This window comes from Filicampus tigris, chromosome 11 (assembly GCF_054856515.1).
Source record: "Filicampus tigris isolate MCC_2025a chromosome 11, RoL_Ftig_1.0, whole genome shotgun sequence".
Taxonomy (NCBI): Eukaryota; Metazoa; Chordata; class Actinopteri; order Syngnathiformes; family Syngnathidae; genus Filicampus; species Filicampus tigris.
This window is the reverse complement of record NC_141227.1, coordinates 11,737,236-11,754,534: the sequence shown is the minus strand read 5'-3', so window position 1 is coordinate 11,754,534 and position 17,299 is coordinate 11,737,236. Positions and strand designations below refer to the sequence as shown.

Below are 17,299 nucleotides of genomic sequence, written 5' to 3'. Positions count from 1 at the left end.
AGTGGGAGAGTGGAATCCAAGCCTATTCATCGTTACTCTTGGTGCCCACTGAATGTCGGTGTTGGCCGCTGTGCTGCGCCCCTCTCCCACAGTAGATAAGATAAGAACCACATATGCTCTTCAAACCTCCTGGCAAGGGAGTCCCAGGCGGAGCTGCTGACGCACGCACCCTGCATCCAGCCCGCCGCTCCCCACCCCTCACACATCCTCTCCCTTCCTGCCTCAGACTCTTGTCATGAAAAGTGAAAAGTAGTATCCTGGCAGCTTGCCCTTGACTCTGTGCCAGGCAGTGTAAGCTTCAATAGAAGTGCTCCTTTCCCCTTTTCACTCATTTTTCATGAGTGTGTAGCAGAGGAGAAACATGCTGCCCACTAAAGATCAGCTAGACTTATGACATTACCACTTGACATCATCTGACCGGAGCACTAAAGGCACAAGATCACTTAACATGCTCCTGCACAGCTCACTAAGGTCATGTGCATGTCACCTCCACTAAAAACATTTACTTGTGACGTAGGTTGGGGCACTTGAGTATTATGGTCAATAAAAGAAACCCAATTTGCTTTGAATGTCGTTTTGTCAAACGGCAGAATTAGGCAAAAACTACATAAGCGATTTCCCTGAACATTTGTAAATGGGTGAACGACACATTTAACTCATTCACTGCCATTGACGAATTTATTTGTCTTTTCACAGTCCAGCCATTCAATCCCAGGAACTTATTTATAGTTCTTTCATATTTGTTTTTTAAACGTTAGGGTAAAAGACGGTCTGAAAATGTCTGGCAGTGAATGAGTTAAATACGTCATTCGCTATATGCCATAAATGAGCGTGCTAATGATCACCGACAGACATACAGACAAATGAACAGAAGGACAGCTCTTTTCCTTTTTACTGTAGCTATTCTCACATCTGAACTTGTACGGTCTAACGTCATCCTTTACTCAACTTTTTGGGGGGTGCGGGTGATGCGGTCAGATTTGCGTATCAGAACGAGCAACTGCAGAAACCAAGCCACAAAAACAAGTTGTTGCTGTTCACACCACAGAGTTCCCTTTTGTTCCTCTGTAAAATTGTAATGATCCATGTCATGTAATCCTCAACAGGTGATTCGATGGCAATTTGGCAATTTGGGTTTACATTAGGATGTGCGTTTATCATGATCATTTCCAGCCGTGGATCCTGACATGTTACAGTGATGAATCTCCTCTACCCATGGGTGACCAGCAGTTTTTGTTGTTGCCTATGTGGTATTTGCTTGCAACTCTCATCTTAAATAATACCTGATAGTAGCTGCTCTTGTCAATGAAAACATATTAACAGCGGCTTTGTTTACATGGACACATTTATTTGGATTAAATGCCTGATCGGAATAAAAATGCTTCATGTCCACACCCCATTCTGACCCGATCAAGCCCATTCCGATCAAAATTAGATTCAGAACGAGAGAGGTGGTTTATCTCGATTGTTAATCCGTTCGGCACGGAGCGCATGAAGACATTTATTCCGAAATTTCGGAACAAACCGCGTTTAACGCGCGTGCCTGTGACGTCAGTCTTAATGTTTCGGTCATTGCCGCAGCTAGTAGAAGCAGAGGGAGTGAAAGACATAGCAGGCGCAAGACTGAAATGGTACGTTTGCAGCTCCATTAGGAAGTGTTTACTCAACGTAACAGCGTAACCGTGAAAATACTTGAAATAACGCTAACGTTTAAAGTACAAATGTATGGAGCGATGTTTCGTTGACATGGAACTCGCTACTGCTTCTTCTTCTACTACTACTACTTGCGGTATATATGGGTCAATCTGCACGTCAAAATAATTTGTTCCGATCGAAAGTGTGATGCATGAACACACAAATCCTAATCGGATCAATATTTTTAGTGTCCATGAAGTGCATCCAAACATAATTTGAATCTAAACTCTGATCGGATTAAAGAAATGTTGTCCATGTAAACATAGCCACTGTGCAGCATTGTGTCAAATTGAGCAGGTACTGTGCAGTTAAAAAGGAAATTAAAGTTTCTAATGGTTATAGCCCCGCATGTTGCTTTGGCATGCTACTGACATATGGACAGAGATCGAGAAAAATTGTCCATATGCCATTTCCCATGATCCTCTACTGCAGCATCTGCTTCCTTAGTATATATTACATTCTGCAACTTTCCATTGGTTGGTACGTGATCCTCTCACCATTATGGATTCTTTCACTTATTTCTTTCTTTCTTGTATATTTTCTCCTTTCTTCTACGTCATTGCAAGCCCGAGCTGCACTCACAAGCTTCCTGCACTGAAATCTACCGTATCAGCATTGTTCACCTCACTGGCACACTGAAGTAGTAACTAGGAGTCAGAGGAAGTTTGTTTAGACGGCTGAGCAGGAACTGTTGTGTCGGTGTGTCACTCAGATTATTAGATGATTTGTCTTGTGAGTATTTTGATCTTTAATATGGTTTATACTGTTCCTGCGTGCAAAGTAATCTTTCATGACTAACGCCAACTTTCTTTTAAACACAATAAGAGTTTTTCCTACAGGCAATCTTTGTCTCATCCTGTATCTCACCAAGAAATATACAATAAAAACCCACCCCTATGTGGATGTAGTATGTGTGATTACCAATGTACAGGAAACGAAATAACTGATAAACTGCTGTTAAAATTCCACACGCTATATATATTCCATAACAGCTCTCTTTCTCACTTCAGAAGATGGTCATTTTCTGAGTCATGTATCAGTTTGAAGCTTGGCCAGCTTGGTTTGTGATTGAGATTTCACTCTTTATTCTAATCAATCTAGCAGCCTTGCAACAGTAATAAAAACATAGAAAGTCAAATATGTTACTCAAGAGTAGAGAACATTCCCATGCAATCCCAATCATTGTTCTACACAAAGGCTGTGGCTAGAGAAATAAGGCCTTGCTTCATAGCACTTTCTTTTTTCCAGCAATTCTCTAAAGGAGCCTCATATAAAAGAAATGTGGCGTCAAATAGACCCTGGGGCTTTTTCTTCTTGTGTGAAAGTGTAACAGGTCAGATGTCATCAAGCAGTTCGGCATTTTCCAGTACTGATTGAGAAAAAGGGGGGGGGGGAAGAGGGGGGAATAAATCATGTTGGATTTATTAATAAATGACATTGCTGTTAGGTGGCTTGATCTCAGCCCGTTTCAATGCTTTAAAATCACGACAGAAGAAAAAGCCTGCAAAATACTTATTGAAAACACTTCCCCGTGCAAGTAATTTACTTCCACATAGTCAGCCCATACCTAATTGAATAAAAAGCCTTTAGACTGAGATTGTATCTGACAAGAATCCACTGTTTTGCTAAAATTCTGCACACACTACATAGTGTAGCCAAATATTGTTGATTGATTGCGAGACTTTTCGTGCTTAATTTTGAAATGACCAGAGCAGCAATCCAGACAGACTGTGACTCGTTTGGCCTTCCTTTTCCCAGTGTCAGGGTGTGGTGTGTTTGTCGTCCAGATAAGTATTACGTAACAATACCTCACTGCATGAACTCAGGCTTCAGCTTTTACACAGGAAACACAAGTCTGAGTCAGGCACCACATCTCTGCCAAATGGGCTCGACTCACCCGTGAACATGCAGCTCAACAAGCTGCTGACCGCCAATACATGACTCTAAAGATACTGCTATTCAGTCAATAAACGTAGTAACTCAAGTATTGCTTTTGGTGCGTGTTATCAGGGAAGGATCTGCTGTTCATGGTGTACTATCAATCACATTTCAATCACATTTTATTTATATAGCACTTTTCATACATAAAAATGCAACTCAAAGTGCTTTAAAACATTCAAAGCAAAACATAGCAAAACTAGCGAGCAGTTTGATCTTGTGGAAAAATGCCTTTACAATAATGTGACCTGGTTGTCACCATTTTTTATTGATAAAAAGCCACACGTTTGCTGTGTCTTTCCTTTCTTTTCCCATTTTAGTACTTCTCTCCTGAGCACTCTGAAAGTTCAGCTCAGAAGGTCAGTGTAGGCATGGTTGAGTATTTGTCAAACAAAACAAAATGACGGTCTGCAGGGCTGTTGTGTTTGTGCTAGGTAGTCGGTCATCGTCACTCGTTATTATTTCAGACCGGCCCAGTTCGGCAGTCCGTCACTGTGATCGTTATTTTTAACACGCTTCCTTCATCACTAAATGACTTTGTCTTACTTTCATACTCTTATCACCACTATTTTAGGACCGTCGGTCAAAAAATGTTTACAAAGCACAACATTTATTTAGAAACAGTTTGGACCGCTTCATATAAATAAATAAATAAAAACATAAATAAATAAATAAACTATTACTGCTCCCCGGCGGCACGGTGGTCGACTGGTTAGCACGTCCGCCTCACAGTTCAGAGGTCGTGGGTTCGATCCCGGCTCCGGCCACCCTGTGTGGAGTTTGCATGTTCTCCCCGTGCCTGCGTGGGTTTCCTCCGGGTACTCCGGTTTCCTCCCACATTCCAAAAACATGCATGGTAAATTGATTGGACTCTCTAAATTGCCCCTAGGTGTGATTGTGAGTGCGGATGTTTGTCTCTGTGTGCCCTGCGATTGGCTGGCAACCAATTCAGGGTGTCCCCCGCCTACTGCCCAAAGACAGCTGGGATAGGCTCCAGCACGCCCGCGACCCTTGTGAGGATAAGCGGTATGGATAATGAATGAATGAATTACTGCTCCCCCTTCTGCTTCTGGTCCCCAAAGTGCCCCTTGTCTTTTTTGTGAGGGTTTACTTCACGTGGGAGTTCATCGCGAGCGAAGAATAAAGCTGAATTTACGTTTTTATAATCCGCCCCCGGCCAATAGCTTTCCGGTTGGATTTTTCTAATCATGAGAAATAGTGACTACCGCCGCCGATGGTATGGAAGGGTATTACATCTCATGCATGTGCAGAAGGTACTTTAATGGTCAGCGTCGCTGTCTGCCATTGCGGTGTATTCCTCCAGCGTGACGTGCCGACAGCCGGCCGGACGCCACAGGAGGCAAGCGTCTGTCACTGTTGGCCAACGTCGGATTGTTCTATCTAGGCCCTTCAAGACTTTTTCTATGTACTGCACACAAAATCTGTATTGCAGTGTGCAATTGTTGACTGCAGGAATATCCACCAAAGTTGTTGCCCGTGAATGTTCATTTCTCTATCTTAAAGGGACACTTGGATGATCTTAACATTGGCATTAATATAATAGGTTTATAATAGATAAAAATGAGATCAGTACAAAAATGCCCACCTCACTTTGTAGTGATTGAAGGGATTTTTTTGTGATTAGGTTTACGACCTTGTTGGGGCGTGGCTTATGTTATGTTTTCGGTCTCAACTGTCTACGTCACCGGAGGGAAACAAGCGTGGTAATATTGCTCGCTTTGTCAGTTCTGTTGTCTAAAACTGCGACCGATCGCCACCAAAATGCAAATGCACATTACTACTCTTGTCCACATCAACCTGTGAAAGTATAAAAGTGTTCTGCACAATAGTTTGGATTTACTGACATAAAACGTGATCTCATCATGGTCACCTCCACAAAGTAAGAAATACCGTGGCGATAGCTTCTCCACTTACACAGGCTGAAGCGGACAAGAGCACGAATGCGCACACGAACCCCGACTGGTTATATTTCGGACATTTAGCGACGCTAAACTCGTGTCAACTCTCGGGAGGCAGACGGCGACTGGCAGTGGGCAAGCAATCAGGCAAGCATGGAACTTCGCACAGTCATGTGAAGGGGACTGGGCCAACATTCCAAAGGCCACAATTAACAACCTGATCAACTTGCTTGGCTGCATGAAAGTCCTCGGTATATTACCTTTTTTTGGGTTCCTCTAATAAAACCAGTATGGTGAATTGAATGTATCTACTGTATGTGTATTGGAAGACAACATATTTAAGGTGAGCAGAAAGTACAGGAAGCAAATATTAAACACTGTGTTTCCATCATCAGTGATCTTAACGGTATCAATGAATGTTTTCATTATTTACAAAGTTATGCCAACAAGCATTTATTCAAAGTCAGATTTGACGTTTTGTTTATGGCAAAACAATTAAAGCACATCAATTTGCCTTCGTTTACCATCAAACTGCTTGACCTGAACACTTCCCCCGAAAATACACCGTCACATTGAAGTAAACACTCTCTAGAGGACCAGTTCCACAGCTGAACGTCCTCCAAAAGAAACATCCCCTTCTCATCCTGTTAACATTTGCTAAAAACGACAGAGCTTAGCTGTTTTTTGTTTTTTTTTAGGGAAATGAAAGCATGTACTCGTCAGCTCATTTTAAAGCGTAGGTTCCCCAATAACATGTCTGTTACTAATACTAAATAAAATGTTCATGTGCACAGGTATAATTGCTGGATAACTTGCACAGCTTCATCGTCATCATCATCATCACCATCATCATCATCATCATCATCAATCAATCTATCTATATTTATATATATATATGTATATATATATATATATATATATATATATATATATATATATATATATATATATATATATATATATATATATATATATATATATATATATATATATATATATATATATATACACATTATATGTGTGTGTGTGTGTATATGTATGTGTGTTTATGCGCTGCTTATGACAGTACCTTCTTTGTATTCCAAATTGCACCAAAGTTTCAGTAATGCTGTGCTCCCGTTTCAGTCCACAGCAGCTTTCTTCGGCAGCTCCCCACCCCCCTTAAGTTGCTTTGATTTATTAAGCCATATCCCGCCGATTTGCGTCAGAGCTGGCCAGGAGTTCCATGAGGCCTTGCACTTCTGAAGCCCGATGTCTCGTGTCTGGACAGTGTCAGACTGCAGAGCAGCATCCTGCGCCCTCCAAAGCCTCCTTACCTCTTCCTTCCATTTCCTTATTTGCCTGCAAATGCAAGCCCTGTATGACCTTGTCACGCACGTCTGTGTTTGAAGTAATATTTAATTCATATTAAAAGACAGTCACTGATGTACAGTGGTACAGTCGCGTGACTTTGTTGGTATGGTCCCACTTAATGATAGTGTGAATGTGCGTGTGATTGTTTGTCTCTATGCGCCCTGCGACTGACTGGCGACCAGTCCGGGGTGCAGTCGAACCTTTTTCCCCAAATAGTATTACAAAACCTGACATGAATCCGTCACATTAATCAAATTAGCAAGATGCGCTTTTCTTTCTGTGTTTTAAAATGAGATGAATGATATATGCTGTTTTTCCTCTGTTTGATTACATAATACTTTCATGACATAGAGCAGATTTTTAATAATGCTATAATAATATATTGCCCAATATAATGTAATTATTTCTCAGTCATTTCAGCTGGTCTAAGAACTTGGATTTGGCAACTGTCAAATTTAAAATATTTTTCTTCTAACTAAGTCTTATGGATGAAATAATGCAGTATTGGTACTGTGTGTACTGGTGTGACCTCCACTTATCGCCTACTTAGGTAGTTGCAAGAGCCTGCCACTCTAAATCAAATAGAACTCTGATGGATGTCACCACATTATTAGTATATAGAGTTTGCTACGTCCCACTAGTTGCTGTCTTACTTTGTTGAACCCCTTTTTGCTTTATGGATGAAACAAAAAATAATTATCTTAGGACTTATTCTGTACGTTATCTTATCTATTACAAATTTTGGCAGAACATTCTTTATATACTGCTTTTTTTTTATATAGTAGCTATAGGAGCAGGTGTTTAGTTGGGCATCTATTAGCAGCACCATCTATCCGAGGCGTGGCATGCATTTATTTAACGACACACGACGACATCATAGCACGACTTCGGTCTTTTGGAGCCTGTATGGATATCGCTTTTATTTTGAAAAATGAAAAGTAAAACATTAGTCCAGCTGTGTCAAATAACTTTTGTTGTTGCTGACAGCTGACCTTTCTTTTTGACGTGATGATGTTCTGTCGGGAACCAGGAGTCCAGCCCCTGAAGACAGTGGATGACTTACATAAACATGTTGGTTTTGAATGCACCACTGGCGTCTATGAGCAAACGTCAGTGGTGCATTCAAAACAAATTCCCCTCAACAATAATCTGGCAAAAGGCTTTTTCCCAAAGACAAAAACAGTAAACAGCAGCACTTAGCGACCTCTCAAGAACCTAATTGCCTATTAAGCACAATCAAGTCCTCCTTTATTCTGTCGCCTCTGTTGGGGGCTCCCATCCCTCGAGACACAGCTTGACTGTAAACATAGATAAGCATGGTCTATGACTACTAAGGTGCTCCCATGCTTACCTAATTCTAACAGCATGTCACAGGTTGTCACACAAAGTAAAACCATTTATCTCACCCTCCTATGTGTTCTTTTCCTCCGAACTTCACGAATATGTATTTTCCGAATCTCTTTGCATAGGTTTTTCATGAACAAGGCTGTGCAGTAAGTGAGTTAAAACAGTCTTTTGCTTCTGTGCTTCTCAGGCTTGACAGATGAGAAAGTGAAGGCCTACCTCTCTCTGCACCCGCAGATGCTGGATGACTTTGTGCTGGAGAGCGTGAGCGCCGAGACGTTGGACAGATGGCTGAAGAGGAAGACCAGCAGCAGGCCTGCAGGTACAACCGCTAACACACACACTCATTCAAACGTACACGTACTTTTCGGCATCGCTCCGACATCATGATTGCATCTGCTTATTGCTTATTGATTGACGTGTTACATGTTTGTATGATTGAGCCCACATAATCCCGAATAAGTCAACCGCAAATAGGGTCTGCCTTGAATTTGTGAGTTCTTGTCCATCTTTTGCTTTAGCAGTGAACCGTCACAGTGGATACATGACCGATTTACCAACCCACAAAATCCCCGATAGAGTAACCACATAAAAGTTTTGTTTATTTGAACCCTCCCTACTTAAAACACACTTGCTAAAGTATTCCTCCATGCTTGTTCTCTCTCTCGCCATCAAGAAATGGACGACTATCGTGTAACATCACTTTGAGAGAACAGAGAAGACTCTGGCTCGCACAGTTCTCCAAATAGGAGGCAAAGCATACTTGCGTTAAGATGTTTATTTGTCATTGCCGCTTAACGTTTTCAGTAAAACTGACACAAACAAGAAGGAATTTAAGGGGAATTCAGCACAAGATGTTAAAACTTCCTGTTGTATTGTAAATGTGCAAGTCTTCGTTATCTGATGATGCTTTCAAAACACTGCATCTCCTCGCCTCTCTCTGCACATCCATCTTTGAGGCGACTTTGGGCATAAGGTGATCAATGCCTGTTTTGGTGGCAATCCCTGAACCTGCTGCTGTACAAGCCAAGACTGCCCTCCCGGGCGTCTCCCTGGTGAGGTGGTCCGGGCATGTCCCACTAGGGGGAGGCCCCAGGGAAACTTCCAGTACAGGCTGGGGAGGCTATGTCACCCGGCTAGACTGGGAACACATCAAGTCACCCCTAAAGAGCTGGATGAAGTGGTTGGGGAGAGGGAAGTCTGGGATTCCCTGCTAACGCTAATGCCGCCACGGCCCAACCCCGAATAAGCATCAGAAAATGGATACCTTACCTTAATTATAAACCTTCAAACCACTGAAATGCAGAGCAGCAACACATACAGATAGAGCATACAGAAATGCTCCCGGGTAGTATACTCTCTCTGCTCTGTGGGAAGAACAAATATTGAAATGTCAAAACATGGTATTGCATTACACTGAAGGGACGGCCTCTACATCTCGCTGTGATTTACGCTTTATCTCTTCCGGTAGACCTCAGTGCTCCACGGCATGTTGCAGCACTACACTGAGGCTCACAACTAAATTCAGACTTGCCTGTATACTGAAAAAAAAACATTAAAAATATACAGAGCAGTGATGTGTATAGTAAACATGTCTCATGATCATAGTCCTTTTTCAGAGTATTTTCCCAAGTGTGTGTTTTTTTTGTTTTCCTGTTCCTGTTTTCCACACAAACTGCCTAGTGGGCGTGGCTAGAATATTTCTTTTCTTTTTTTTTTTTTACATTGGGCTTCGGGCTGCAACGTTGGCTATTTCTGGATAGCTGAATTTTCATTTGAGTTAAGTCATTTCTTCAACAATATATGGACCTCTGCTATGGTACGACTCTTCCAGTCATTCTTCTCAAAATGACACTGTCGTGAAATCAGGATTCGTGGAATCACTGGATTCATGCAATCCCGTCCGTCCATCCATTTTCTGTACTGCTTATCCACATTCGGGTCATTGGTGAACTGTAGCCTATTACAGCTAACTTTGGGCAAAAATCCGCAGTACCCATATATGCCTCATGCAAGCAAACCGCACATAAGAAGGCCAGAGCCTCGATTTGAAACCGAGCGCACAATTTTCGGTGCAAAAAGTGGCGCATCTTGTCGTTTGTGCCGGTGAAAGCATAGTTTAACATGTTTGGAACACCGTAAACGTACATAAACGTACTTTGCACGCGTCAATGTCCTGCATTGACTCCAGTGGCTAGGAAGCAAGTCGACTTAGGCGGCGCAGACACCCATTTCTCACTGCACATGTCTGTGAACTATGAGGACCGCCCTCCACCATGCCACCTTTCATTGAATCCCATTCAAAATAAGATTTTTTTAAAATATGAAGGTCATTTCCCCCCCCACAAACCATCAAGTGAATGTAGTTTAATGTGTATGCCTGTGTCTGTAGTGTTCTTGAGCAGTGATCCAATTTTACGTCAATTGTATGACAATCATTACTTATTAACGACCAATATATCTTCTCACTATGCCGGCGACGTATTGTAACAGGCAGAATAATTAAATGCTCTTTCATTAGCTGGCAAAAGGTACAAGAAACCTGTGAATCTAACGCTTGTCAGTTATGCCTCCCTGTGAGTATATCAGCTTAGTGTTCAATTAAATTGGCCCGGATTTCAAACTGACTAAGTCAATTTATAATTAAATTGAGTTGAGTGCAGTATTCATTCTTTTTGTCTGGTGTTGCGATGTGAGATTTTGTAAAATGGGTACCTTGGCTCAACGAATAAATTCTGTGGAACACTGTGACAGAGACTACTGTAGTCTTCTTGGTATTTAAGTGCTTGGTGCCCCACCAGTTTTCTTGTCATATAAAAATGCCACTGTACCAAAATATTTTTCCGAGTGCACTGTTTTTGGCGTTAATTTGTTATTTTGCTCGTTTGCGGTACAATACAATCCCTATACAAATCCCTCATATTCACATATTCTCCTTTAGATGGCAAAGAGTGCGATAGACAGACGAAAGAGAGGGAACGGACCTGTCAGTTGTTTACTGGTTGCTGGATGTGCTCGAGCGGGCCATGTTGAGTGTGTACCGCTCCACACTCAGTGAGCTGTTTCCCAGACCAACGGCATCCATCAAGGGCCAACAGTGCTGGCGCACAGCCCAGTCGAGCTGCTGACGTCAGAGGCGTCCTCCGGAGACATGCAGCTTGGCTGAAGGGGGCCCAGGGGAGGGGAGGGGGAGGGCTAGGGGTTTGGGTTGTCGCCGTTGGTAGTGAGGGCGCTGGCTTTGGGTGTGGAGGAAACTGGGATAGGATCGACTTGTCACTTTTTGGAGCAGCTCTCTTCATACAAATAAGAGGGTGTCCGTTTCTCAAGACCCTGGTGGTAATCAAACTCTCTGGCGCCAAGTAGGAATAACTCACTGGAGTCATTCAGTTTGGGTCAATGCAGAGGAATCAGAGCAGAACTTTATCACAGAGCAGTGAGGGAGATGATGTGAGATCATTTTACGGAGGAGTTTAGCCTGCTTAGTACAAGTACCAAACACCCTTTACACTTTTTGGCACTCGAACTGTTCACTAAGGCCTTGTTACCACCAAGCATTGCAAATGTGTTCAGTTCAGTACAGTTTGCATTTTATTGTGTTTCCATGAAGAGCTTCTCCAAATGTACATCCCAGATTGTTGCACTATAAAGCAGCGGAGGGAATTTTACTACAGTTTGCTGTTCCATTATTCAACAGCCGTCAGCGGCCAGGGCAGGGGCGGCGCCATGGGTGGGCCTGGGTGTGCAGAGGCACACCCTGATTGACAGACTGCCCACCCAGTCAGATTAATGAACAAATATATACTTTTCAATTTTTCGTAAATTATTTCTTACATTTTTTTTGAATTTGTGTTTCATTGTGTTTTTTAAATTTTTTATTTTATTGAATATTAAGAATGGCATAGTGGTGGTTGTCTAAGGAAGATCTGAACTTCATATTATTCAGTTTGTCATTTTATTTGAATTTACGATGTGTCGGTACAGGAGTATTGTGCTCAATGAGAGAAATATTCAGGCCCACCCGGATTTTTCCAGGCCCACCCACTAGCCACGTTCTGGGACCGCTCCTGGGCTTTGAAAGTCCGTCATTTTTCATGGCGAACTGAATCATAATCGTCGGTCCGTCAGTCAGTCAGTCAGTCAGTTAAGCTCGTTGGTCTGTCAGCCGTCCTCCCAAAAAACATCAGAAAAAACGTTAGTGAAGGACTAATGGTACATCATTGACGGACTGATGGACCAGTTTGACGGAATGGCCACCTCTGATTATTTGTGTTGTAGAAGTAGTAACTAATTTGGACCAGCAACCTTATTTATGAACAGATACCAACACAGGGCACCGGAACACAGGGGTCAGTCAGGATTAAGCTTCCAATAGACGGACGCCAGTGTTAGCAGAAGTCGATGCATTGTCAGGGTCTGGCTCCGCGCCAAACCATGTTTGATGGCTTCTACCGAGATTAAAAGTCCAGTATAATGAACCTCCTTTTGTTTGCTCCATAGGCCCCTATACCTATTTTGTTCCCGGGAATAAAGTTTCTGCAAGCAATGCAGGCTTCAATGAAGTTGAATCTAATATTCGGATGGGAAGTATGATTATTCTGAAGTTTCTTTTCTGGTAAGCCACTTGGTGGTGGTGATGTTTTCTTGACAACGTGTGTCCATAAATGTATAAGGGGTGTAGCCTCTGAGTTAGCAAAGTTTTTTTTTTAAAGTTAGCAACCTTTTTTTTGTTCTAGTGGTTTTTCGTCAACATTGATTGGTGCATAATTCTTTGTTTGGACAAGCTTCAAGCGTATTAAATGTTAGCATACCAACTTTTTGTTTCTTCAAAGCGATGTTAGGTGACTGCCTCCCACTTGTTGAGATAGGTCTTTGCGTTTATGCTGAATTTTACAAAGTATTTCAGAGGTTGGGTTGTAGAGCACGGATAGGGTGATGTTCCATGGTGTGCAGCACATTTACAGATGGTCGGTCTGGTCCGGCCCCAGTTATTCAGCGTAACCCTGGAGTATCCTGTTCTCGTCCCTCATGTTCGAAACAATAGGTAAAGGTTTAATTATGCAACCCCATCCATTTAGAACACTACAAATAGAGTTGAAACTAACACATCTTGGCAACAGAAATCCATTGGACAGTGTTTATGTTTTAATGGAAACTGCATTTACAACTCCAGCACTTTATTCTGAGCCAGGAGAGGGATCTTCAGCAATGTATTTGTATTTGCATCTTAACTGTTAGGTTTTTCCTTTTGGAGCTTTCAGATCCAGAGCTGGAGTCTGGTTTGGTTTAATGAGTGTTCTAATGTTTCTGAAAATAGACTTTGTAAATGTACAGATTGTCAATAGAGATCTTTTCTTCTTTTGTTTTCTTTACACATTTGCCATAGTAAAAGCAGCCTTTTCCATTGAGATGTGCATTCCTCTATTAGTCATATTTTAGCAACACTTTTAGGAACTGATGAGTTTTTGTATCGTTTCTAAGCTCAGCAGACCCTGTCATCATGTGATCAACGCTGAATTAACAGCTTCCTGGAAGCAATCCCCGCAGCGTGTCCCGTTCTTTCTTATCATGTGATGGACAACATTGGATTACATCAGACTTACCCGCAAGTGTCTTTTGCGCGTGTGTGTGTGCGTGTGTGTGCGTGTGTGTGTGTGAGAGAGAGAATAACTTTTTTTATAGATGTAATGCAGATTCTGTTTTGTAGTAACCAGAGCTGGGCACTTGACCCTTTTTTGCCTGTCCGGCCGCAACCCTCCACCCTTGACCTGGGTACCTGGGAAAATGATTATTTTGTCCCACTTTGTATGTCCACTTTTTACCTGGCATGTATGTGCCATGTATGTGACGAAGTCTACTTCATCACATGGCAGAGGCAGAACATACGGAGGCAGAACATCCGCCTGCAAGTGCAAAGGCTTTCCGCTCACACGACATGAGACAAGGCTAAAAATAGATTCCCTTTAAGGCTCACATATACACTATGGCTGTAATGTCTTATTTCACAGATCCGATCAATGACGTCACTGATAGATTGCGCAAATTACTACATGACCGTCAATCAGCGATTTTGCATAAAATGCAAAGTATAGACTGACTTCGATTCAGCCGATCAGACCGGTGTAAAGTGTGATTTGCAGAGAAGTTTCTGGTGGGATTTTTTGGCCTGAGTTGATCAGTCATTGCAATAGCTCAAATCCTATATCTTAAAAATAACATATCGCATTATAATATATGTTAATATGTGCTAAGTGTTGCCCACTCCTCATCCATTATAGCCTGATCATTCTGGATGGGTGACTCTCCCATCTGCGATCCCTTCTCAAGGTTTCACATTTTTCCCCAGATGTTATTTTTTTCTTTGCCCTCCTGGGGCTAAGATCAGGGGACGTCGTTAATATTTATCAACTGTGGAGCCCTTTGAGACTACTTCTAGACTACTTTGACAATAGACAGCAGTGTGCAGATGGGGCAACACAGGTCAGGCTAGTGTAGCATGCCTTGTGGTGTCCCACATGGGTCAGTGCTGAGCCCTAAGCTTTTCATTTTATACGTAAATGAACTATGTAAAATATCGGACACACTAAAGTTCATTGTTTTTGCGGATGACGCAAACATCTTATGTACTGGATATAGTTTAAAGGAGCTTGTAGAAATAGTCTACCAGGAAATTCAAAAACTGGTTCAACAAAAATAAACTGAGTTGAATGTAAGTAAAACAAACTACATCTTATTTGGTAATCGACAAATCCAGGAGGAAATTAAGTTACAATCAGTACCGGCAAGATTGACACAGTGTCCAAGAGCAAATTCTTGGGGTTTTTATATTGATGAAAAGATGAAATGGAAAGCACATATTAAATACCTGTGCAAGAAAATATCAAGATCAAGGTAAACTGGATATTTCTTGCCAAAAGTACTGCATTCGCTCACCTGCCTTGACTCACATGAATTTAAGTGTCATCCCATTGCAAGTCCATAGGCTTCAATATGACATACCGTAGGTCCACCCTTTGCAGCTATAATAGCTTCAACTCCTCTGTGTAGGCTGTCCACAATGAGTTTTTATAAGAATTTTTGACCATTCTTCTAAAAGCACATTTGTGAAGTCACACACGAATATTGGACCAGAAGGTCTAGCTTTCAGCCTCTGCTCTAATTCATTCTATAGGTGCTCTATCAATGTGGAGGTCAGGACTCTGTGCAAGCCGGTCAATTTCATCCACACGCTGAAGCACTCATCTTAGATATTTTCGATATTTCCAATGCTCCCAAATTTGAGGGAACAGTTTGGAGGTGGCCCCTTCCCCTTCCAACATGACTGCACCAGTGCACAAAGCACGTTCCATATACTGTACATTATATATTAGGGGAGCATAACTCTCCAACAAAAAACGATTTGATACGGATCTCATTATATTTTAAAGTGGAACGCTTCAATTTGGTTCGATTCGATGCACTCACATCCTTTAAATCAAAACCAATTTTCTGATTCAAATCGTTTTTTGCTACACCGCCAAAAGGCACTTATAATCACTTTTGGTCAATTATTATTATAATATATAGATATTCACTATTTGTGGCCGTGCTTGGTCCCAATCTGCAGTGGATAGCAGGGGTCCACTGTAGTTCTATTTAACTTTGGTACTCCAAATCAGGAAGGTTTCCATCCCGAATGTTGCTTAAAAGATGCTTGAAGAATGTGTATTCTGTTTCATATTAGACTGTTTCAGCTGAGCCTAAAGGGCAAGCGTGTTAAGCAGCTGATTCCCCATTTTAGTTCAGCGTGTGGATGGCAGTGACACAGGGACAAAGATGTGTTTGTGTGGCATGCCCCAATTCCACATACCCCCCACTGGTGGGATAAGAGCTCCGTCTTACCTGCAGGGCTTGCCACCAGGGAGAGGGAGGGGATGCGGGTGCGCATGCCAACACAACACAACACAACACAACACAACACAACACAACATAACACAACACTCTTTTGGTTCAGCTTCAAATGCTCGATTTGTGTTGTCTGAACTACAGCTAAGAAATGACTTGTCATGCTAAAAAACCTTACCAATGTCTCTGTTTGAAATGAAGCCTGTCTAAAGTAATACGCAAATAGAAAAATAGCTAAGTGAGGCACAAAGGTGAGGAAAGCTACAAAAAAAGATACTGCATTTTGTAAGGAAAAAAAAATAGAAAGCATAATATATTTTTATTTATTGCAATTTGAGAATAAGCCCGACCCCTTTTTTGAGTAACTTCAACAGTCTAAATAAATAAAACATATCTGAGGAATCATCATTTGTTTTAATTGTTGAGATCATTTGAAAAGGTTTTTAGGGCACTTACTATTATTTTAATATTTATTCATATGTTATTATAAGCACCAATCTAATCTGCTCTGCTCCTATACTCTTATCTTATTTTATCTTAATCCCTTCAATAGGTCGGACTTTCACAACCACAAAAACCTTTAAATACTGTACAGTTTTGGAGCAAACGTATGTCACCGTAAAAAGAACTACACAAGTTACCATTGCTAATGCTAATACTTACTAAGAAATGTTAACTTTCATGCATTAAGGTTGATGGATGCCATTTTCTGTGATTTTAGATTATCATCACCACAGTCAATCATGGGTTTATCGTCACTGATCCCTTGTGAAAGCGAGCAAACATACGGATTGGAAGGCCGGTGAAATCAAATGATGAGTTCCACTGTATAGCAAATGCATTCAGATAAATGTGGTTTATATTGTTTTTTAGTTGATGATTAACAGGTGTTGTGCGACATAAGACAGCAACAGTTTGTGAAGTCAGGGGAGATGGATTTGCTCCACCTTTGCAAGTAGAACTCCAACTCTGGGTGGCATTCTTTTGCATTTTTCAAAGGCGGAGGTCTGTAATTTCCAACTTGACAGATTCCTGAAATGCAGCAGAATACATTTTCTATAGCTAGTACGTCCTCCATCAACGAGGTCAATTGAAGACCACCACTTGGCTGACACATATCGAACGCTGAGTCAGTCTGGCGGCTCAGCGTCCTGTGGGAGATTTTATGT

General features: G+C 41.7%; 1 protein-coding gene across 6 annotated transcripts in view; it reads left to right on the top strand.

Annotated features, from left to right (window-relative positions):
- pde10a (phosphodiesterase 10A) overlaps positions 1-17,299 on the top strand; it is a 64,333-nt gene that overhangs the window by 27,890 nt on the left and 19,144 nt on the right. For all 6 annotated transcript variants that reach the window (XM_086045880.1, XM_086045879.1, XM_086045877.1 and 3 more), the window contains one exon: positions 8,440-8,571. In XM_086045880.1, coding sequence (XP_085902006.1) covers positions 8,440-8,571 — 132 coding nt within the window. The remainder of the gene's footprint in view (positions 1-8,439; positions 8,572-17,299) is intronic.